This window comes from Lathyrus oleraceus, chromosome 4, assembly GCF_024323335.1.
Source record: "Lathyrus oleraceus cultivar Zhongwan6 chromosome 4, CAAS_Psat_ZW6_1.0, whole genome shotgun sequence".
Lineage (NCBI taxonomy): Eukaryota > Viridiplantae > Streptophyta > Magnoliopsida > Fabales > Fabaceae > Lathyrus > Lathyrus oleraceus.
The window spans coordinates 489,960,466-489,985,704 of NC_066582.1; the positions used below are offsets into that span (position 1 = coordinate 489,960,466).

Genomic DNA, 25,239 nt, shown 5'->3' on the forward strand with positions numbered 1-25,239 from the left:
TTAGTTAATGACCTTAACTTCTCTCTGTCCTAGGAACATATTTTCCACCTTTCTCATGATTAGGCAATAGGATGATCTTGGGGGAGAGGTGATACCTCCCCTTAGGCGAAATGTTATCGTCCCCTCTCCTTGGGCGTCCTATAGCCACCACCCTATCAGAGTCCTTTTACGTCTATAACATAACATAGTCCCTGAAGCATGAGGCTTTTTAATAGAAGACGAAATGTTTTTTAGATCGAGACTCAAGGGAGTATCCCGAGGATCAGGGCTTCTTGAGGACATATTTTCTTAGGTGAAGTTTATGTTAGCTTGAGATTATAGGTCCCTTAGAAAAAATTATATGTAGCTCGGATGGTAAGATATATAAGTCCATCAGGCGAGGCGCTTGACATCTCGGACGGGACTTCCATCGAGCCTTTAGACAAGACTTGTGATCAAGTCTCTTAGGCTAGATACTGGTCGTGCCTCTTAGGCATGATTCTTAATTTTGATCCCACCTGAGAAAATATTAAGCCCCCCAGGTAAGAGTTTAGTTGTTTATATGATGATGTATAGTTCTCAGGAAATTGTCCTGATGATTGTAATCGCATAGTTATGTTGTTTAATTTTTGTATTTATTTGTTTTGTTGTTTAATCGTTGTTTAAATTATTGTTTAGTTGTTGTTTTTAAATTATTATAATTGAATGTTATGATATTTATGAAATGAAAGTTGTTTTTAATATATAGCAAAACGGTTACATTTTTAAAATTATGTTGTTGTGTTTGGTCCAACATTGAGACAGTTTGTACGATTGTGTTTGGGCTGGCGACATGAACTACATAATTTCACTATTTTGTTCGCCGTATCCATTTTGATTCGAATACGCGTGCTGTTACGGCGGCTTTTTTTCCTTCGTATTTTTTCATTGTGCCAGACTATGTCCCCTTGATATGCAGGTCAATAATCCTCTTTTTCTACCACCGAAAAGCTATTGTTGGAAACATTGCATAGGTTTATGACTTTGTAAACGACGTATAGTAAGTTGAAAGGGTCTTATCGAGCCTTTGAACATATCGTTATGACATGGGAGCAAGGCATACAAAAGGCTTTGAACTTTCCATAGTCCCACCAACCTCTATCTAGTTCCACTCGATAGTATCTCCTCGGTCTCCCTTCATTGTGATTCATTGACTCAACAACATTGGACCAACCTTTAGTGCGGTGAAACATTGTGACCACATGTATGTTAGATTTGGAAGCTTCCTCCTTAATGAATTTCATTGAAGCATCACTGAACAACTGCCCTGATTGTAATACTAAACTCCATTTGGAACGTCTGATCTCAAACAGTGCCCTTAGCCTAAAATAGGTTTCTTTGATTAAAGATATTGGTAGGTTTCATATGCCTTTGAAGACAAAGTTCATTGATTTCACGAGATTTATTGTCATGTAGCTCCATCGTTTATTGTTGTTGTTGAAATGTTCCACTTCTCCAATGGAATATTTTTGATTCACCTTACTGCATCTGCATTTGTCAATCCGATATCTTCGCGGTAGTGTTTGAAAGAAGGTTTTGTTAATGCATACCATGTGTTCACAACCTTCTTCCGTAGCGTCTTGTCTTTGATCCCCCGCATAAAATTTTGAGTGATGTGTCTAATGTAGTAGACATACGTCAAAGGAGGATCCTTCCATCCGTTCATCGTCAACAACATCAATTTTCTGGGTTAATATAAGCATGGAAATTCGAATTTATTGATTGAGTTAATAGTTCAATTTGCAATTTTAAGGTCAAAACCAAATAAAGTCATTTATGGATTGGGTTCGCATATTTTATTTTAAATAAAAATTATTTTTTGATAATTTTTTTAATTATAAAATAAATTGTAACACAATTTAATATAATTACACATATTTTTAAAATTCAAATAAGATGAAATATATTATATAATATCTAATAAAGTTTATATAGACATAAGAGAGAGAGAAATCACAAAAACACATATCAAAAGGCTTATTTAATCTAATTATAATATCGATGATGAATAATTTTTTTATATAAAATTAGAATTTATAGTGATATATTAAATTTTTTATATTTTTCTGAGTTAATATAAGCATGGAAATTCGAAAATAGACTAATATTTGTCATTGATGCATAAAATAAAAAAATTATTTATATAAAAATTTATGTCAACAAATTTATTTTTATTAGCCCTTAATTTTAATAAAAATATCTAGAATAATTACGAATGATAGATATATATAAAAGCTAACTTAAAACGATCAACTTTGTTGTGTAGGTTTTAATTACGATAAATTTATAATTTTTATTACTACTATTATTTATATCAGGTATTAATATTAGGTATTCATTCATTTACTGAACTAGAGATTAACTTACATAATTAAAAGCACTACGAATTATTATAATTTTTTTAATTGACATTATTATTTGCAAAATACCTTTCTCTTTCAAATCAAATTTTGTAATTTAAATCAATTAAATAATTGATTTATAATATTTATTTATGATTATTACAAAACTCTATTAAAAAAAGTAAACAAAAATAATTTAAACAATTCTAAAACAGTAAACTAATATTCTGTAAAATCAATCTTTTGTTCCTTTGTTTCTTCTCATTTCTTTATATATTTATCTAAGTTGTCAATTAATTTATTATTTTATACTCTCATTCAATTCAATGAGCTATTAATTTATTAGATATTTATTTAAACAAGTTTACAAAAAGTTATCATTTAAAAACTCATTTAACTTCACAATTATAATTATAAAATTTAATTTCTACATTATTTCTTATTTCATACAATAAATTTATATTAATATTTTTCAATCAAATATATGTTATTATGAAATCATTTAAATTTAATTTAATATAAATGTCATTTAATTACAATAATATATCGTGATTATAATTTATAAAATTGTAAGTTTAGTTTTTTATTAAAATCAAATAATTCTTATTTTTCCAAAGCCCAATTAAAAAAACAAAAAAAAAACAAATTTATAAGAATTTTGTATTATAAAAACTGACACAACTCGCATAGCATAGTTTGAATAATATGAATATTTTTTCCGACCTAATAAGAGTTTGATGATCGTGGTGTTTTTAGATGATTATGTATTCACCGAAAGAACACATTGAAGAGATACGAAGAGTGAAATATTGTGCAGCCAGAAGACCTTATCTATCTCATCGGTCTCTCAAGGCTACGACTACTCGACTTAATTCAAAAGATTCTCGTTTCATCTTCGAGCTTATTCAGGTACATATTTTTACACTCTAATTACTTATATTATTATTATTACTATTATTATTATCATGCAATCATGTTTTTGAATTTGAACAGAATGCTGAGGATAACCAGTACGATGAAGCAGTGAATCCAACACTCGAGTTTGTCATGACTTCCGATGACATTACTGCTACCGGTGCTCAAGCCACATTGCTTGTTTTCAACAATGAAAACGGCTTCTCCCCAACAAACATTGATTCCATTTGCGATATCCACCTATCAACAAAGAAAGGAAACAGGAACACTAGTTACATAGGAGACAAAGGTACATTACATTACATTACAACATTCTTAAACTCTCATCTACTTTTTTTTAATAAATTCAAGAAAATAATAATGTTTGAATTTTTCAGGAGTTGGCTTTAAGAGTGTCTTTAGGGTTACTCCCACGCCTTATTTATTTAGCAGTGGATATCAGATAAGGTTCAATAAGGAGCCTTGTACAAACTGTCATTGTGGGTATATAGTTCCTGAATGGGTTGAGAATAACACAATCCTTGACGACATAAACAAGATATACGGTCAAGATTCTCTTCCAACCACAATAATTGTCTTACCTCTGATGAAGCCGAATAAAGTCGCATACGTTGAACAAGTCATCTCAAACATTCATCCAGAAGTCCTTATGTTTCTTACAAAAATCAGACATCTTTCTGTCAGAATAGTTACCAACGAGACACTGGGGGACACTGTCTATACTGTATCAGTTTCACCCAAGATTAACTTTAGGACTATGGAAAGCATGAATGCTGAGTCCTACACGCTCCATCTCTCTGCTGACAAGGAAAGCAGCTACAGCGTGTGGAGGCAAAAGTTTCCGATCATGTCGGAAAATGCGGTCGTCGGAAGGAAGGCAGATGTGGAAGAACAAGAATGGGATGTGACATTGGCCTTTCCAAATCAGGACTGGCCCAGATATTCAGATGGGCTCTATGCATATTTTCCTACAGATATGCTTACAAATTTTCCATTTATTATTCAAGCAGATTTTATCACTGCCCCATCAAGGGAGACAATTCTCTTGGATAAAGAATGGAACCAAGGGATTCTTGAATGTGTTCCAGCAGCCTTTATGGATGCATTCAAAACACTTATCATAGGATTGGACGGATCTACATCTTCTTTGGCTCGTATACTCGGGTCCCTTCCTTTTGAAAATTCTCCATTTCGACGGTTTCCTTATTTGGGGGAGAAAATCGTAGCAAAATTGTTTTCCGAAAATATTGTCCCGATCGAGACATACACAGAGCAGCAGCAGTTTTGTAAGCCTGGCGAAGTTAGCAGGCTGCTGCCTGAATTCTGGAATATTTTGACTAAAGCCCGGGACGAAGGAGTCAACCTGCCTAACCTATCTTCTCATGATGGGAGGAAGATCTTGAGTTCCTCCTTTGATAAAAGCGAGTATGATCAAGTACTCAACTCTTTAGGGTTGAAATATGTGAATGTTGATTGGTATGCAGCGTGCATCAAGAATTCTAATCTTGTCCATACAGTATCAGAAGATCTCTATCTCGAGCTTTTGTTTTTTATTGTGAAAAATTGGTTGTCAATGTTTAAGGACTCAAACATCAAGAGTATTCCATTGATTAAATACGTGGCATCAGATGAAACTCAATCCTCCTTCAGCATTCATGAATGCACACAAAACCTAACAGATGCAAAGCGAGTAGTAATAACACACCCAACAGAATCTAAAGCTCGCAATTGGATGATGTTTTGGAACAACAAATTTTCAGGAAACTGTTTTTTTATGCCAGAAAGCACACAGAAAGCTATCTCGCATTTTATCTCGAAATATATTTTGATGGTATGGCTTGAGGTTGAAGTTTATGTTACTCGTATGAACGTGGACACTTTTGCCAATACCATTTTTAGTTATATTAAAAAAGATAGCACTAAACTTATCATTACATACACTAGTTTTTTAGACGATGCTTTTACAGAAAACTATTTGTCAGAGCGGGGGAGTCAAAACCTATGTCAGATGCATTTTCTTTTGTTGGTTAAGTTCATCAAATATCACACGAATCAATGTCTTCCACTCAATGAATTTGTGTACAACATCAAAAATGTGCCTTGGCTAATCACATCTTGTGGTCTTCGTTCTCTCGAGGAATCTGTGTTGGCTGGTGCCGACTGGCAAGTTGCATCAGAAATTAGTAAAATCCCTTTTATTGACTCATCTTATTATGGTGACTTAATATATGAGTACAAAGAGGAGCTCAAATTGCTAGGAGTGAAAGTTGGCTTAAGTGGGAATCATGATATTGTCATCAAGCATTTAAAATCACCTTACAATTTGACTTCTTTGACAGCTGAGGCTGTTTTTTTGATGATGCAATACATCAGATTCTTGAATGACCCTAGTAAACTCTTAGATAGTTTGAAGGGAACAAGCTGCCTGAAGACAAACCTGGGTTTCAAAATACCAAGTGAATGTTTCTTGTCGGAGCAATTGTGGGGCTGCTTTGTGGATGGATTCAATGACTTTCCTGTTATTGATAGAATATTCTATGGAGAAGAAATCTTCTCTTACAAAGATGAACTGAGGCAAATTGGCGTGGTGGTTGATTTGAATGAATCATGATAAGAGGCATGAAGCTGTTAAAGGCCTTGTCAGTTTGAGTTTCTTTGAGACAAAAGTGCCGGCCACAGTAAGCTATAGTCTATCACTTTCATCTGGGGACATAATTACTAAGAAAGATGACAGAATGTTTCATTGGGATAGGCAAAGTTCCAAGTTTTTCATCCATAAGATAGAAGAGACTCTGGCTCAGGAAAACATACTGAAGTATGCACCACATTTCTCTGAAACAATATCAAAAGGTGTTTTGTCTGAGAATCATGGTTTTGTTCCTGCCCTCTCTGAGTTGATCATATTGGGTTTTGTGTTGAAATTCGAGAATGGAGATGTTGAATCTCTAATGAAGTCCAGGAATTTACATATTTCCTATGAGGATGAAAAGTTCCTCAGTTCTGCTTTCCCTCCCCATCTGACTAAGTGTTCTGCATAGGTTTTACTTGTTTATATAAAATTCACTAGATACTTCAGCTTTCAACTATGATGCCAACTACTTTTTATTTTATACTTAAAACTAGGAAAATAACCTCTGTTGGGTCTTGGTATTATTCAATTTGATTACAGAAAATCTATTTTTTGAGATAAAAAATAAGCTAGTTTGTACTTCTATTAACAATAGTTAAACAAAATTTATTAAACAAAATTTATTTAATATTTTATGGAACAACAGTTCTCAAATCAATATTTGTATAATTGTTAATATAATAATATAGAATTAAACTTGATTTTGATAAAATACTTATAAATTAAATAGAATCATCATGAACTTTATGGACTGCACTCAAATTTAATGTAGTTAAATAAGTGTTTCAAATCTGTTTTTCTCGTATAATCAACATATTCATTTGTTTAAAAACAACTATAACCACAAATATGATCATTTAAAATATCTTTTTATTGGTAAAATAAATTATATTAAGAAGATAGAAAATCAAGTTATAATAGATAAGTCAAAGCACAACAAGTGCCCTAACCTTGAAAGCGAAAAGAAAAAAATAACGATACAAGAAACAACCATAAAAGAGGTGAAAGCAATCCACCATCAACATATCATATATCAATAAAAAAGATACAAAAGATCCACCACCACACTCTGAGTTAGGGAGAACACTCAACCCACTATACATGTAGGTAGAAGATATGGTTCTGAATCCATTCCATGAAGGTGTAAGAGTTCACTAAAAACCATTTCCAAACCATAAAAATAATTTTCTCCTCCACTTATTTCGCTGTGTTTGTGACTCCATTACAAATAATATCATTTTGGGCTTTTCAAATAGACTAGATGAAAGCATGTCAAACTATAAGATAGCCACCTGAAATTTGGTTTGTCAGGGGACAAATGTCGAACGTGATGTCCTAGACAATTGGCTCGATAAGTTACACCAATAACACCACAATTAACTAATACAAGATGATGGAGCAGAAAATTAATAAAGAACACAACCAATTGGTAACCCAATTCGATTCAAACAACACCTACGTTTAGAGGGTTGACTTCCAAACCAAGAAAGAAAATTCACTATTAATAATTTAGCATAATTAGACTTACAAGCAACAACAAACCTTATGTTGTTCAATGCCTCATCCCAACACTATCTAGTGACTTTCTATTCAGGACTCCCCCTAAATATGAGAACCTACTCACTTTCTTCTCTATCACACAATCCGTGATAGGAGATTACAACTCAATCAATAATGTTGAATTTTACAACTCAACTAAGACAAATCTATTATGCTAAGTTACTGAAACATAGTGGTGTACTTATAGAGAATCAACCTTAATCCAGTTATGACATTAACGTGGAATACAAGGAATAAAATACTCACAAACCCTAGATACTAAGAACCCGTTATCGTGTACAATTCTTCACCAAATAATGAGAATTGAGTCTCCTTATATAGCAAAAGTATTATGGGATTTTCTCCTTGGATATTTGATTTAAATTCATCCATAATATTTGCAGAATCTGTTGGATATTATTGGATCCTTAAACTTTTCCAACAAGATAGGGTTTGTTTCAAATTCAAATTCAAATTTATTCTCCATTTAAATATGATTTGATCTTCTTCCAGTCAAACAAACCACCTACTCATATTTCTGAACTAATAGCAATAAAATCTAATCCCATTTTTTACCAAAAAATCTTCCAAAACGCAACAACAATGACCTGTTGCGCAAAACGCAGATGTCGTACCCACATGCATGGACATCATGTCTAGCATGTGTCATTTCTTCACCTCCATGTTGTTGTTTTGTAAAATATAGGCAATCCAAAAGGAACTACAATCTTTCTCTTTGGTAAATCGTGGCAAAACAACTCTTCAAGATATAACACTCATTCAATCAGAACAAGTGACAACCAGTAAAAGTACTAGACTATCAGCAACATCGACATTCATTAGAGTTGTAGCAAAACAACTAAAATTTAATAGCATCACAGATGCACACAAAACAATGCTCCAAAATCACTCAGTTCGTCATCCAATCATTCATAACTTAGTCATGCATGTTACTTAGTTAGCACATAGTTAGTAACATACAATCCTACCAACTAACAATTATTAATATGCAAGCATTCACATACTTAGTCATGCACAACACAAACAGTTAGTAGTTAGTATTAGGATATACACAATACTACTAACACAAAAGAACAGATAAAGGGCTAGATGTCTTGTTTGATGCTCTAGAATGTGGGCACATCATTAGTACTTACTAGAAGGTTAGTACTAAACAATTACCTGTTACCTTTTTCAACACCACTACTCCCTTTTTTTGCCATAGTTTGACAAGGGGTCAGCTCTTCAAAAATTAGCAACTAGAGGCGAGTCATGCAAAGGTTAGTATGTTAGTACATACACAACTAGATCACCATCAAAGATGCACAAGCATTATTTTAGTTATACAAATCAATCTTTAAGGGGCCATAGAGCCCTTACAGATAAAAAAGTTCTCAACAAATTGAATTAAAAACATCTGCAAACTAGCCTTCAATTTGCATGTAGAAGGATCCATACTTCAGCTTTTTAGATCAAAAGTCAATGTAAAATGTCATCATCGGTCTCCGAATCACTTAAGTCACCTAATACCATTAGTTATGCACTAACACTATTATCAATGCAAATTTATTAAGAGGTAACATACAATGCATTATCTGATTCATTTAAATTCTCAAAGATACTCCGAGGTAAGTTGTCTTAGAGGTGTTCATTCGGTTGACACTTAAATGTAGATCAATCTAGAGAAAGTGGTTTCAAATAATTCAATTCTCAAAGACACTCTAAGGTGAGCTGTCTCAAATGCCCTCTCATTCGGTTGATATTAAATATGGATCAACCCGAAGAATATGGATCATAATCATTTAATTTTCAAGAACACTTCAAAGTGAGTGATCTGCTCGTTCAATTGATATTAAATGTAGATCCATCTAGATAATCTGACTCATCATTATTCAATTCAATTTTCAGTGACAACCCGAGACGAGTCGTCTCAAAAGTCAATTAATAAAATTGATATCAAAATATAGATGAACTTGTAAAATTTACTCATAATCATTCATCATAGGTTAATATCACATAAATCAAAATCATTATATGTAACCAAAGTCTTTCTAAGTCATTTTTATCCTCTCTATATTGATTCCTCCTTTCATAGAAAAAATAATTTATTTGTTTTTGGATTTGAGAAATAATAATTATAATAATTAATTTATGGGTGCCCTTCTGAATTTAAATTAAATTCCATTTTGGATATCAAAATTGAGTGTTGCAAAATTGGTGATGTTGTACTCATTGAGATAGATATCCTATGTCTTGGGCAACAACACCATCCACCCCACAAATTCCGTTCCTTTTCTTTGCTATTCTTCTCATTATGATTATTAGTACATTATAGACTAAAAAAAATAAAACTCATAAACCATGATCCACACATTCCAACATCAACCTTAACCCAACATTTATGGATCTTTACACACCCTCTTACATTTTTTAAAAATTTTTTGTGTGTGTCTTTGATTTGTGACTTACGTGTGTTCATGTTTTTGATTCATTTGATGTTGTTCTCAGAATTTGGGTTGTTACCCTTTTGAACCCTTCATTTGGTTTGTTGGAAAGTTTGATACTTTTTGCAACCCTTCATTTGGTTTGTTGGAAAGTTTGATACTTTTTGCAAATCTGTGTCAATTTTGGATTATCCTATAATTTCAATGGGGTGTTTTGATGAGGGGCATTTCAATGGTGAGCTTGAAAATGGAGTGAGTATTGGGTATGGTGAGATTGAGGATGATGCAAATAAAGTTGCTATTGAGGATGCTGTGAAGGTCCTTTTGTTGGGTCTTGGTGAAGATATTAATAGGGAAGGTCTTAAGAAAACACCACTTCGTGTTGCAAAAGCTTTACTTGAAGGAACTAGAGGTGATTTTCATTTGCCCTATTCACTCCTTTGAACTATATTGGTTTTTGTTTGGTTTTGTGATTTTCAATGCTTTGAATTTTTAAGTGAATTTGATGTCAACTATTCTAGCATATTAGTTATGTGTTAATTTTTTTTAAAAGCAAGGGTTTCTTTCAAGTAGTTGCATTATATTGTCTTCAATGTAGATTTGACCTAATTAAGGTAAATAGTTGTGTATAGTTGACTAAGGCTTTCATTGGATTGATGGAATTGGATGGAATCGAGCGGTATTTCATTTGTTTGGATAGTTAAAAGTCGGATGGAGCTGCATGGAGTGGTATGGATTTGATTCCATTTCATCATTTACCATCATATTTCTTCCTCTCTGATTTGGGCAGAATGAATAATTTGTCTTGTTCCGTCATAAAATTTCCAAACAATGGAATGAAATCTTTGTTCCGCTCCACTCCATTCCGCTCCGTTCGTTTTATGATATTCAAATAGCCTAAATTTGAATAGGAAGTTGTTTGTATTAGTGGGATGGATATGTACTAATTTATTCATCATTCAATCATTTTAACCAAGTGATTGGGTTGAGGTGGTTAATGAACTTTAATTAAGGACGAATCGATTGGGAGGACCTGAGTTCGAATTCTAGCTGGAACAATCCTTGGCTAGACTTCACTTATCTTTCGGCCAAACTCCAGATTACTAGTGACCATTTCTCATGAGAACCGAATGTCGTATTACTAGGGCCTATTTCCTAAAGCATCCATTTTTCGGTTTCTTGTTTTGCATGTTTGATTCACATAGTTTCTCTTAATGATTATATCTATTTGTTATTGTGTAAAATTAAAAAACTGTCATATTGTGTAAAATTGTTATAGTTTCTCTTGAAGAATTTGATCCTTTTTACAGGTTATAGACAAAAGGTGAAGGATATTGTTGAAGGTGCTTTATTTCCTGAAGCTGGCCTAGATAATAATAAAATTGGCCATGCTGGCGGTGCAGGCGGACTTGTAATTGTCCGAGACATTGACCTCTATTCCTACTGTGAATCTTGCTTGCTACCTTTCCAGGTCAAATGTCATGTCGGTTATGTCCCTTCTGGCCAAAGAGTTGTTGGATTAAGCAAGCTCTCTCGTGTAGCCGAAGTATTTGCTAAACGTCTTCAAGAGCCTCAGCGTCTAGCAGACGAGGTGTCTTCGGCTTTGCAACAGGGAATAAAACCGGCAGGCGTTGCCGTTTTACTTCAGTGTACACATATTCACTTTCCAGACATCGAATCAATCTTTCTAGAATCAAACCAAAAAGGATGGGGGAAGATAGATGTTTCATCGGGTTCTGGTGTCTTTGAAACCAAAAACGCCGACGAATGGTCTGATTTCTTTTACCTTATTAAATCTAGAGGTGTCGATATGGAAACAGTTCATCTGCGAGCTTCGTCTGAGCAATGCTGGTGTCCGTCTCTCTCCACCATTTCCACTAAAGTTTCCTCCAAAACCGGACCGATTAATCCGTCAATGGTCACCGCAGTATCATCAATTCTAAAATCTTTGGGAGAAGATTCGGTTCGGAAGGAGCTTGCAGGGACACCTAACCGTTTCGTAAAATGGCTGTTGAACTTCCAAAGCATAGACATGGATGTGAAGCTAAACGGCTCCCTTTGTTGCGGGATAAAACCTTTGATTGCCGCCAGCGAGGTGGCAAACAACATCGACAAACAAATATACACCGAGTTGAACTTGCCGTTTTGGTCACAATGTGAGCATCATATACTTCCATTTCACGGCGTCGTTCACATAGGATACTTCCTTTCAGAAGGGTTCAATCCAATAGGAAAATCACTTCTACAGTCAATAGTTCATTTTTACGGTTTCAAGCTCCAAGTTCAAGAAAGACTTACGAAGCAGATAGCAGAAACTGTATCGCCGCTTTTAGGTGGAAATGTAATAGTAGTAGTAGAAGCAAGTCACACATGCATGATTTCTAGAGGAATTGAGAAGTTTGGAAGCAGTACAGCTACTATTGCTGTGTTAGGATGCTTTTCAAATGACTTTGCTTCAAGAACCTCATTCTTGCAAATTATTGCAAATGCTTCTTCTTCTGGATTGCAATAGTGGTTCTTCTTGGATCAATTTTTCAGTGATTACTTGCATTCATTCTATGCATTTTTTAAGGTTTTAAAACCAATGCAGCAGCTTACATGCACAATTACATTGCTGTCTTGTGTCTTACCTTGTTTAAACTCTTAGCCTTCTTTTTTCTCTGTTTAATTATGCTTTTAGTCTTGCAGCTTATGATGATGTTCAATTTTGGTCTCTGAAGTGTATATAAATCAGTTGTAAGATCAAGCTTTGAGTGAATGAATTAGAGATTCATGGCAAGTTTTCTTAAACTTCAACATGATATTAATCGCCTCTGATTCTCTATATACTGCTAGTTAGTTCTACTTTCATCTTCTTCACTGTTAGTGAGTCTTAATCGAGCATAATAATGGTGGATATCGATGATTCATCATTTGTCTTGAAGAATCTGTCCTCATCGAAAAATAACAAAACTCATTTGATCCAAAGATGTCAATTAAGCTACAAGATAATAACTTCTTGCTATGGAACCAACAAGTTGAAGATGTGATTTTAGCACACAAACATCATATCGTCTCAATAATGCGATTTCAAATGAGTATGAAGCCTAGATTGTCCAAGATCAAGTCTTGCTTATATGGATGCACTCAACAATCTCCCAATGCATTACCTCGACTTTTCACATGCAAACAATCGTATGAAGTTTGGGACATAGTCTACTACACTTCAATGCGATCATGAAGACTAGTGTGTGTTAATTACACACAGAGCTCAAACGGACCAAGAAGTTAAATCACTTGGCGTCCGAATTTGTCCTTCGAATCAAAGATATTGTCGATTTGTTTTTACTGTTGATAACCTGATCACTAAACAAGACCAAATTAATGTCGTTCTTGATGGACTTTCAGAGGAGTACAATCTATTTGTTATGCGGGCCTATGGTCGCCCTCCCGCAATGTATGATGGTCGGAGTTGGAGTTGCTCTAAAGGAAGCTCCTCAGACTCAAGACCAACCTGTCAACTCTGTGGAAAGTATGACCATGTTGTGCTTGAGTGTTGGCATAAATATGATGAATACTTTGTTCAAGACAATGCACATGACTCTTATATCTCTTAAGCCTAGGGTGATCCTTCCAATGGATGATATCTTGATTATGCTTGTGGCCATGTGTTTAGAATGAAGATTAATAACTGGTTATTAGTTTAATAGATGTGCTTTGGTGTGATTAAGCAAACTCTTATTGGAATTTAGATTAAAAGTTTACTTGGCTAATTGGAAAAAGAACATGGCTATGGAAATAAATTCAAAAGGAAATTAGCACTATATATTGAATGACATTATCATCTCAAAATATTACAGCATGCTTTAAGAGTTTCCATTGAAACCCTTTTTAACACATATATTGTTACCCTTTACATTTTTATACAATTTATGAACATCAACAAAATATGCTATTGTTGATAACAATTAACCACATTCAAAAACTCAAAGCCTTTTGCAAACCAGCAGCATATTGTCTTGCCCATTGATCATAGTGAAGAATTTCTTCAAGTGAAGGAGATGTTACCAATTCCTTCTGATGTTCATTGCATGTTAGCTCCACAACCTTGAAAATATCTAGATAGCTAATCCTGTTAACGGGAAAATAGTCGATCAGAAGAGGATTCACCTTCGACAAAAAGAAGTCTATTATCCGAAAGAGAAATGCATTATACTTACTTTTCTGCAACAAACAGTTCTACAGCTATCTCGTTTGCAGCGCTGATAACTCCGGTCATGGTGCCTCCGGCTCGTCCAGCAGCGTAGCAAAGATTCACGGACGGAAACTTCTTGGTGTCCGGTGCTTGAAATGTTAGAGAACCATACCTGAGTCATTAAGCTTACATTAGTCAATCTAGCAATGATTATTCCTTTTGAAGATATCTTTAAACAAGTGAAAATTTGAAAGAAGGAAAATTGATTTTACTTGGTAAGATCGAGGCGAGGCCAAGTTATTTCAGAACAATAGACTCTTTCTGGCCATGACAAAGTATAAAGGAGTGGCAACCGCATATCAGGTAACCCCAACTGTGCAATAACAGAAGAATCCTGTGTTTCAACCAAAGAATGTATGATAGATTGTGGATGGATAACAATCTCAATATCATCATATTCTGCTCCAAACAAGTAATGTGCTTCAATTACTTCTAAGCCCTGCCAAAAACAGAAGAAAAAAAATGAAACATTGATATTTGCTGGAAAACATTCTCGATAAACATTAATTGTTGCATGAACAAAGTTACCTTATTGAAGAGGGTAGCAGAATCTATGGTTATCTTTCTTCCTAAAGTCCAAATGGGATGTTTTAATGCATCGGCAACTTTAATATCTTTCATCTTTTCAATAGGCCATTCTCTGTCAATAATACTAACAATATTAACATTTTTCAATCGATAATTCAGTTCAATACTCCTCTTGAACTACTTTTTCATACCTGAAAGTGCCACCAGAACCAGTTAATTGGATTTTCCTAAGCGCACCCTTTGGCAACCCTTGAATACACTGTATAGAGAAGAATTGTGAAACATCAATGATCGATATTGGCAGAAAAATTTGATTGAAATGATGGAGTTAAAATACCTGAAAAATTGCAGAATGTTCTGAATCGGCGGGAAGAATTTTGATCTTGTTTTTGTGAGCAAGAGGAAGAACAAAAGCTCCTCCAGCAATCATTGTCTCTTTGTTTGCCAATGCTATGTCTTTCCCTGCTTCAATCGCCGCAACCGTTGGCTGTTGAAAGTAACAAAATGAAATTGCAAATTCAAATTTTTTGAACTGCATTAACCATAGTAAAAGTTGCGGCAAAATTTGATTGTTACTTTTAATCCAGCACAACCAACTATTCCGGTAACTACGGTGGCTGCATCAGGGTGACGAGCAACCTGAGAAAAAATGAATACTACTCAGAAAAAAAACAATAATGGCTTCATAGACCAATCACATATATATATAAAATACGAAAGAAATGAAGATTTTCACCTCAATGACACCTTGTTCTCCAGGGATGATTTCAGGTTTGTGTTCAATATCAGCCAAAGCTTCTTTGAGTTCATCAATTTTAGACTCATCTCTAAGAGCTACTACTTGAGGCTTAAATGTCTTTATCTGCACAACATGGAATACTAGGAAAATGAATTGCGCTTATAGTCTAACGACATGTCTGGTGTCCAACAGCTGTCAGTGTCTGACGTCAACAAATGTGGTTCATATTTCCAAATTAGTATCAGTGTTAGTGTCGTGTCTGGTGTCTGTATCAGTGTGTCTGGAAGAAGGTAATTGTTACCTGATCGGCAAGAAGAGTAACATTTGAACCGGCTGCAAGTCCCACAATTCTAAATCTTTCTGGAAACTCGGCAACTATATTAAGTGTCTGAAAAACAAATATATAAAAAAATTCATTTCAAAGATTTGGAAATAGAAGACACCAAAGAACTTAGAATATTGATTTTTTTTATACCTGAGTTCCAATTGAACCAGTTGAACCTAAGACAGAGATAGGTTTTGGTTCATCCCATGTTTTGAAATCACTAGGTTCAGGAATGGCTGTTCCTGGCCAAGCTGGTTGTATTGAATTTGCTGCTGAGCAATGAACTCTTCTTTTTGTTACTTTTGTGTCACTCTCTTTTCTCTTCAATGCAAAGTTACCTATTCATCATAATTCATAAACAAACAAAAGTGATACAATGGATTGAGTTAATAGTTCAATTTGCAATTTTAGGGTCAAAACCAAATAAATTCATTTATGGATTGGGTTCGCATATTTTATTTTAAATAAAAATTATTTTTTAATTATAAAATAAATTGTAACACAATTTAATATAATTACACATATTTTCAAAATTCAAATAAGATGAAATATATTATATAATATTTAATAAATTTTATTTAGACATAAAAGAGAGAAAAAAATCACAAAACACATCATTTTCATAAATTATGGAAATTCTTACTTTTAAATTATGTAAATTTATTGATTTTTTTTGTTTACAAGGTATCAAAAGATTTATTTAATCTAATTATAATATCAGTGATGAATAATTTTTTTATATAAAATTAGAATTTATAAATTAATTTTATATTTTTATTTAAAATAATAATAAAAAATAAGAAATTTCGAATATCATATTATAATATTTAAAATGGATCAAATATACAGGGATTTGAGTAATTTATAAATTAGATTGATTTTGATCGACGGATTTCGACATATAAAGTTTTTGTGTTAAAAATGGTGTTAAAGTATTTTAATTTTAAAAAAAATGTTATATATTTTTTTTGTCACAATCATGTACTAAACATTTTTTAAGATATTTATTTTTTACACTTTAAAATATTAAAAAACTCTCTCATAAACAACCTGAAGCCAAGATCCTTTTGTTGTTGCACTTCTATGTTAAAAGTATATTTTTTTAGTGATGTTTAAAGTGAAGGTTTAATTAAGTTCTTCATCGATAAAATCTAAAAATGTGTTTTAAATAATTAATTGTAGAATAAATATCAATCATTAACATTGTTTATACATCATACTCTCTATATGTAAGATCATTCACATTTCACAAGACTCTTTTAACTTAAGTATGTTTAAGATTAGAATTAGTATTATAGCATGTTATATATTTTAGGGAGGGTTCCTATAAAAAAACTTTACTTATTATAGCATGTTATATATTTTAGGGAGGGTTCCTATAAAAAAAAAACTTTACTTATTAGTGTTTTTGATATCATGATGTTTATATTACTGATGGAAGAAAAAAGTACAGGTAATTTTAATCGAATTTAATAATAAAATAATATGCAAGACTTATTATTATAGTAAAATAATAAGAAAGTTAACAGAAACGGACCCAAAAATAATAATTCATTTTACTTAAAAAAACAAAAATATATATTTAATAATATATTAAATAAATTATAAAATAAAAAATATATATGAATTTATTATTGATCAAACGGTAAGAGATTATTTTTTTATTTTAAAATTATATTTTTTATTAAAGATTTATTTCTATTATCTATCCTGAATCTCTAAAAAATTAAGATCTATAGGAGTATTTGCTTATGATATTACTTATGGTGATGAGATAAAGACAAGAGAGAAGAACCTGGAAGTTTGTTGGAGCTGTTAATTATATCAGAAAAAAATGATGGTTTTATTTGAACTGGGGAGTGCAAATTTAAAGCCATAATGATATGAATTAATTAGTTGAATCAACACACTCAAATAAAATGAAGTAACTAGAGTATTTATAAGCAATCAATTAAGTGCCTCTTGAGAAATATCAAAAGCTCAAAAATTATGTGAAAAAATTATTGCCACAATTATATATTTGTGGTCCAAGAAATGATAACTTCAATCACAAGGATAATTTTGCATTATGAAATAAAACTAATTCTTATTGAATGACTATTATTTCTTCAAAAATTTTAAAACTTTTCCTTTTATTGAAAGTCTTCTCTTTTTTCCGTTTAAAATGAGTACATGAAATATAAAGCTCTTTTTTAATTGGTCCACTTGTTAAGGTGTTATTGTATGAAAACAAAAAAATGGATAAGGGGAATGAACTAGAAGCAACGGAATGGGGGCCAATGAATAACAACACAACAAACAAATTTTTATGTTTTTGAAAAATTGTATATTCTTTTAATTTAAAAGAAAATAAATTTTTATCGGATTTTTGAAGAGTTTCATGAATTTTTAATTAGATTTTTGAATTTTTTTTGAATTTTTATTGGATTTTTTAAAAATTATAAGATCTGAATTATCATATTTTTCAAATACGTTATCGATTTTTTAAAAAAAATTAATAAATTTTTATCGACATTTTAAAAAACTCTATTAATTTTTATTGGATTTTTTAAATACATTAACAGATTTTTTTTAAAAATATGAGATTTTATTGGATTTTCCAAAAAACTATAAATTAATCGAATTTTTTAAAATACATTAAAAACATAAGTTTTTATCAAATTTTTACCTTATTTAAAAAAAAAAATTGATAAAAATAATTTCGATTCTTTTTCTATCAAAAATAAGCTACCGTTGTCATAAAAGAAATTCAAAATTTTAAAACATATTAGATTTTTATAATACACTATTAAATTTTTTGATTTATATCAAATTTTTCAATTACATTATCAGATTTTTCGTTTCAATAAAAAATGTTTTGGGTAATATAAAAATAGGTAGTTGCCAAGTCAATTTTAGGGGAATAAAATCTCCACACAAATGAAGATTACGTAATAGATATAGTCTTGCTTTTTTGTGCATATTTCATGTGGTTGTTAAATTTATAAGATAGATTTATTTGTTTCATGATCAACTTTAGGGGTAGGTTATATACCAAATACTACCAAATAATTACGATAAAAGTCGTGGAATTTAAACTAATGAAAATTAGCTAAGTTTGTAACAAAAACTTTTTTTTTTAATTTTCATCTTTTCATTTTAAAAATCGGATTATGTAATCCCTTTATTTTGTTTTTTTAGAATATTATAGGTTGACATTCCATTTTGTTGTGAAGCTCTAGAATATATGTTAATTTATGTTAAATTGACGAATAAATTCTTATCAAGAAAATACAAATTGAAGCACAACGAGAATATTGCTTTGGCGGAAGAGGCAAGGTACTTATTCAACAAAATCTTTCATCCAAACACATTGAATCAAGTAGATTTACTATTCTCTGATCTATTGGTTCACTAACTATTAATTACTCCCTCCGTTCCTTTATAAGTGTCACTTTCTTGCAAAAAATTTGTTTCTTTTTAATTGTCACTTGCAAAATTCAAGGTAGTATTAATTGTTATTTTGTCAAAATTACCCCTATATAATAATTGCAGAGAGAGAAAAAGTAAAGTGAATGTAATAAATAATTAAGGGTATTATAAGTAAAAGAAGAATTATTATTTGAAAAGTAATAATAATGATTAGCTTCTTTGGTATGTGTAAAAAGTAAAAAAGTGACACTTAAAAAGGAACTGAGGGAGTATGTTTTTCGTGATTTAGGAGCTAGCATCAATCTGATGTTGTTGTCTATTATGAGAAAGTTAAATAGTGGTGAATCAAATCCGACTCAAATTAGTCTAACATTAGTTGATTGGTCTATCACATATACATATGGTGTTCTTTAAGGTGTAGTTGTTAGAGTCGATGTTTTGTTGTTTCCAACAGATTTTGTGATTTTAGACATTGCCAGAAGATTCTGAAACACCACTACTTCTTGCAAGACCATTCTTAGCATTACATAAAGCTCTTATTGATGTGGAATTAGGGGAGTTAATATTGAGATTCAATAAAGAAAAAAGTTGTGTTCAATGTGTTCGAAGCGATGAAACATCAGAAATAAAATCTTCAATGTTATATAATTGACATCAAGGAAGAAGTCGTTCAAGAGATAAGTGCAATAGAAACTCCTTCACCGCCAATGGATTGAGTCATTATTAATTCAGTAGAAAAAGTTGAAGATTGATCTGATATGGAGATAGCCGAGAGTTTTCATCAACTTCAAGCAACACAAGTCAATAACGCAACGAGAAAAATTGAAGAATTAGGTTGTACTGAGCAACCCAATCCAATACAAGCTCAAAAATATCCTGAGTTGAAAGATTTTCCGAAACACTTGAAGTATGTCTTTTGGGTGAGAAATCGTTACAACCAGCCATCATCAATAGTTCTTTATCAACTATAGAAGAAAAAAAATTGTTGAGAGTCTTAAGAGGTGACAAGCAAGCGCTTGGTTGGAGTGTGACTGGTGTGAAGGTATTAGCTCACCTTATTGCATGCATAATATAAAGCTAGAAGAAGAATTCAAGTTGGTAGTTCAACCTCAAAAAGACTTAATCCTACCATGAAAGAAGTGGTGAGAAAAGAAGTCTTAAAACTACATGAAGCATGTATGATCTATCATATTTCTGATAGTTCTTGGGTAAGTCATTCAGAGGTATAATCATCATTCAAAATGAAAATAACAAGTTGATTTCAACTCAACAGTTATCGGAGGTTAAACCAAGCAAATCGAAAATATCATTTTCCATTGTCGTTTATAGATCAGGTCTTAGAAATATTAGCAAGTCAAACTTATTATTATTTCTTAGATGGCTATTTGGGCCGATCAAAAAAAGATTGTTTCCACATGCTCTTTTTAAGTGTTTATTTATCGCGGGATGTCATTTGGATTATGCAATGCTCCCGCAAATTTTCAAAGGTGCATGCTTTCTATATTTTTTAATATGATTGAATCTTCCATCGAGGTATTTATGGATGATTTTTCTGTGTTTGGTAGTGATTTTCATAAATATCTTGCTCACCTTAATGTTGCTTTAGAGAGATGTATTGAAACAAACCCAATTTTAAATTGAGAAAAATATTATTTTATGGTTACTGAAGGTATCGTTTTAGGAGATAAAATATCATCAAAGAGCATCAAGGTTGATCAAACCAAAATAGAGGTTATTGAAAAATTATCTTCTCCGGTTAATGTTAAAGGAGTGAGAATTTTCCTAGGACATAACGATTTTTATCGAAGATTTATAAAGGACTTCTCAAATATTGCAAAACCTCTTTGCAACCTCCTACTTAAGGAAAGGGATTTTGATTTTGATTTTGATGATGAATGTTTAAAATCTTTTTCTATTATTAAAGAATAGTTACTGACTACACATGTAATTGTCACTCCAAACTGGAAACTTGCATATTTGAACTTATATGCGATACGAGTGAAAAAACTATGGATTTTAATAGAATTTTTCAAAATACAATAAAAACTATGAGTTTTTGTCTGAATTTTTTTATCATAAATAAACTATCAATGTTTTAAAAATAATTCTAAACATACTGAATTTTTATAATACACTGTCAAAATTTTCTATTTATATCAAATTTTACGATTATATTATTAGATTTTTCGTTGCTATTTTTTAATAAAAATATTTTGAGTAATATAAAAATACGTAGGTGCCAAGTCAGATTTTAGGGGACATGTATTTTATCAAGTTAAACTGAATTTTTAACTTATTTAAATGATAGATTATTTATATCACAAAATGATATATTCCCAATAACTAATAACTGTCATCTCCATTAAACTATTTATATACTTATTAGTTTTGGTTGTTAGGAGTTCTTTGAAGTTGTTGAGAATTTCAATTACCAATCACCAACACACTTTTATATATTAAGAAGCTAAATTAGTTGTAAGATTAAGTTTCTAATGAATGAATCAATCAAATATCCATGGCAAAGTTTCTTAACCTACAGCTAATATATTAAGAAGCTAAATGTTGTAAGATTAGTTCAATACAGGATAGTGCGGTCGAGCCAAAGGGTATGATGACGAAGTTAGTTGGCGTGGGACTTGTTGTTAGGTGTATGATGATGAAACTAATTGGCGTGGATCAATCAAATATCTTGGCTCAGATACAAATTATGACGTTGTAATCGACCTAAACCATGTCATATACTGTTGAGTTGGTCTAGCACCCTGTATGACTGGTTCGTTTAAGATGTGTTGTCGTTGATTCCTCCAATGACGACACATCTTTTTTGCGAAGTCTCTCCAGTCGGAATAATCCCATTGGGCATCGACTCTTTTTTGATGTCAATCTCCCAAACACGTCGGAGGTTCAGGAATTTGTTGTTGCATGCCGAACTGTAGTTTTACCCGATCACTCTGGTGCATCTCCACAGTAGTGAACCGGATCATTGGTGTTTTTTCTGTCCAAATTGCGTCATCATCATGGTTAACCTGATGATCAAGACCCAGATATGGCTTCTAGATAAACTGTACAAGAATACGACATGATTAGATGATAAATAATTTGATAATTATTTTTAAATCAAAATAGAGTTGTGTAGGAGTATTACATCGTCTGGTCCAATGTGATCCAATAGATTGCGATAGACTACTATAGCGTGTTTATAACACCTGTTGCAATGCATCCCTCTAACTGACCATCTAGATCAAAAACATTTGAAAAATATTATTTACTGTTATTTGTAATATAAAGTTTAATTAATTAGATGGTAAAGTTTTAAACTTACTTTGTTGCAAACGGAAATATGAATGGCTTCTCGTTTACCGGGACGAGTGATGGTATTCTTGACAAACCCCATGCTTATAGCAAATTTGCGCTTGAATAAAACGTACAAGTATTTTTTTTGGTATTTTTACACATTGCACTATATAGATGGGTCAAAATAGTTGAACCCCAACTATATGTGCTTGCCTTATTTACCGTAACAATGGTAAATACATAATATTTAACATATTACCAGTACTTTCGGGAAATAAAAAATTACCAAATAAAATAATAATATAATACCGAGTTTTAATTATTTTTTCATACTCGGTAGATTCTTCGGTCAATGTTATACTCGCATAATATTGTTTTAGATATCTTAAATTAATACCTTTCCCCCTAGCTTGACCAGATGTCTCTCTCGCAGCTAGATCGTCACACAAAGGGGCACCCAACAATTCATTACAAATAGAGTTATCCTGGTTAACTCTACCATTTACGGCCTTACCATTGATACGTAGACCCAACAACATGTAGACGTCCTCAAGTGTGACGGTACAATCACCGAAAGGAAGGTGAAATGTGTGGGTCTCAGGTCTCCATCTCTCCAACAAAGTAAGAATAAATTTGTAGTCAACCGAGTACGAGACTATGTTGAGGAGATTACCAAAACCGCGTCCTCAAATATATGGTTCTATCAAAGGATCGTGGGGTACATATTCATGTACACGGTATCGAAATCATTTTGGGTCCTAGTAAAACATAAGTAAGAAATAAAATAAGAAGATGTAATATACAATAAAAACATAAATAAGAAATAAATACGAAATAAGTAAGAAGAAGTCATAATATACAAATGTCGAGATATTGTCGATTGCTCTTCAATGTTCATCACTCATAGTCAATAGAGACATAATGTTGCAGAGATTGAGTGTTGTAGAGGTTAAATATGGTAAAGGTGGAGTGTTGCAGAGGTTGATTGTTAGTGTTGCAGATGTTAAGTGTTGTGAGTTGATGCCCTATTTATATATGAGTAAGTGTTGCATAGGTTGAATGGCTACGTAGCATGTGAAGCATGGGATAGGGTGCATGCATGTGAGATAGGTGTAGGCGCCTAAGGCTAGGACGCATGTCTTGCTTTATGCGCCATTGGAATGGGCGCCTGCCTTGAATTATTAAGGCAGAGATTCCTTGTGTGCAGGCGCATGCTTGTAGTGTTAGGGCATAGATTCCTTATGTGTAGAGATTCCTTACAGGCGCATGCATCGTATTATCTTGTCTCTGCATGGATTCTTTGCATTGCATTGTCTTGTCTTAGCATTACATTGTCTTGTCTTTGCAGATTAATTGTGTGATCAGTATATACATTGTTTATCCTATTTAACTGCATGTGAAAAACATATCAATGCATTCACCATCAGTATCCATACAGATCAGTAGAAACACTAAAGTTACATTTAAAAAAAGGTCTTCCTCGCCACATTACATGATCAGTGCCCATACCCAAGGTGAAATATTTGAGCATCAATTATTCGGTTTTTGTTTTCGCAACACAGAAGTAACTCGGTTTACAATAAATCAACGATCAAATTTTTCACATTTGAAACAAAGAATAGAAAAGAATTTATAGTGTAGTCTTGTGGGCCAAATCATCTATGAAAATCTGGTGTGGTTTGCAGACAACTAGGTAAAGTTTTATCAGTAGAAGAATCGAGATGATGACGATGTTCATCATATGTTTGTCAGTCATGAAGAATCTGGGTACAACAATATAGAGTTATATATATTACCCCAACAACAACAAGTGTCTCAGTTCATGGATCAGTCACAAGTGTTTTGTGAAACTGATGACGACGAACAAGTTGAGGTCAATGTTGTAGATGAGGAAGAAGAAGAAGTCGAGTTATTGGTTGATTCAATGGTGAACGATGAAGAAGAAGAGGAGTCATTACCAGCTAGTCATGTATATTGTCCACCTCAACACATGACAAGCTTGAATTTGGGTTCCGATGAACCTTCATCAGATATATTTTACAATCCTTATGTGTAAATTCAAGGATCATTGAAAGAAGGAGACACATTTCGCACAAAAGAAGATTGTGTAAAAGCTATTAAAAAGTATCACATGGAACTATCAACTGATTACAAAGTTGATAGAACTAATGCAATAAGGTACAAGATTTATTGTCGAAATGAGCGTTGCCTTTTCCGGTTGTCAACATCTTACCAGAAGAGCAGTGATTCTTGGGAGACTGGATCCATGGGTTCAGTTCACACATGCATGCTCACAAACCCAATGCAAGACCATCGAAAACTTAGCTCTCAGTTAATATGAGATGAAATTTTTTTTGTCATTAGCGACAATCAGTCATTAAAGGTGAGTACCATAATCTCGCATATTGTATCACAATACAACTATACCCCATCATACAGGAAGACTTGGATAGTTAGGACAAAGGCGGTTGAAAAAGTGTATGGCAATTGGGAGGAGTCTAACAAACAACTTCCAAAATACTTGGTGGCTCTTAAACAGTATGCTCCAGGGACTATTGTCAAATTGGAAACGTTGTCGGCGTATACCCCAGACGGAACTTGTGCTATTGGAAATGGAACATTCCACCATCTCTTCTGGGTGTATCAACCATGCATCAAGGGTTTTGCTTTCTGTAAACCTATTATACAAATTGATGGTACATGGTTGTACGGAAAATATAAAGGAATGTTACTGATGGCAGCGGCACAAGATGGCAACGGTAATATTTTTCCAATCACCTTTGCCCTAGTTGAAGGGGACACTAATGAGGGATGGAGTTTT

General features: G+C 32.6%; 3 protein-coding genes across 3 annotated transcripts; 2 read left to right on the forward strand and 1 right to left on the reverse strand.

Annotated features, from left to right (window-relative positions):
• Window positions 1-3,122: 3,122 nt before the first annotated feature.
• Window positions 3,123-5,887, forward strand: LOC127138152 (uncharacterized). The gene is made up of 3 exons (XM_051064549.1): window positions 3,123-3,269; window positions 3,354-3,564; window positions 3,653-5,887. Exons 1-3 carry the CDS (start codon window positions 3,123-3,125, stop codon window positions 5,884-5,886), a joined length of 2,592 nt encoding a protein of 863 aa, XP_050920506.1. The 3' UTR covers window position 5,887.
• A 3,751-nt stretch (window positions 5,888-9,638) lies between these two features.
• LOC127076535 (GTP cyclohydrolase 1) lies at window positions 9,639-12,577 on the forward strand. The gene is made up of 2 exons (XM_051018212.1): window positions 9,639-10,299; window positions 11,198-12,577. The coding sequence occupies exons 1-2, from the start codon at window positions 10,092-10,094 to the stop codon at window positions 12,397-12,399; spliced, it is 1,410 nt and encodes a 469-aa protein (XP_050874169.1). The 5' UTR covers window positions 9,639-10,091; the 3' UTR covers window positions 12,400-12,577.
• Window positions 12,578-13,669: 1,092 nt separating this feature from the next.
• On the reverse strand, window positions 13,670-17,676 carry LOC127076536 (1-deoxy-D-xylulose 5-phosphate reductoisomerase, chloroplastic). Its single transcript, XM_051018213.1, has 11 exons — window positions 17,509-17,676; window positions 15,864-16,051; window positions 15,690-15,776; window positions 15,386-15,511; window positions 15,226-15,288; window positions 14,987-15,136; window positions 14,841-14,908; window positions 14,650-14,761; window positions 14,334-14,560; window positions 14,087-14,233; window positions 13,670-13,998 (listed from the first exon to the last, which is right to left on the reverse strand). Exons 1-11 carry the CDS (start codon window positions 17,588-17,590, stop codon window positions 13,845-13,847), a joined length of 1,404 nt encoding a protein of 467 aa, XP_050874170.1. The 5' UTR covers window positions 17,591-17,676; the 3' UTR covers window positions 13,670-13,844.
• Window positions 17,677-25,239: the final 7,563 nt, after the last annotated feature.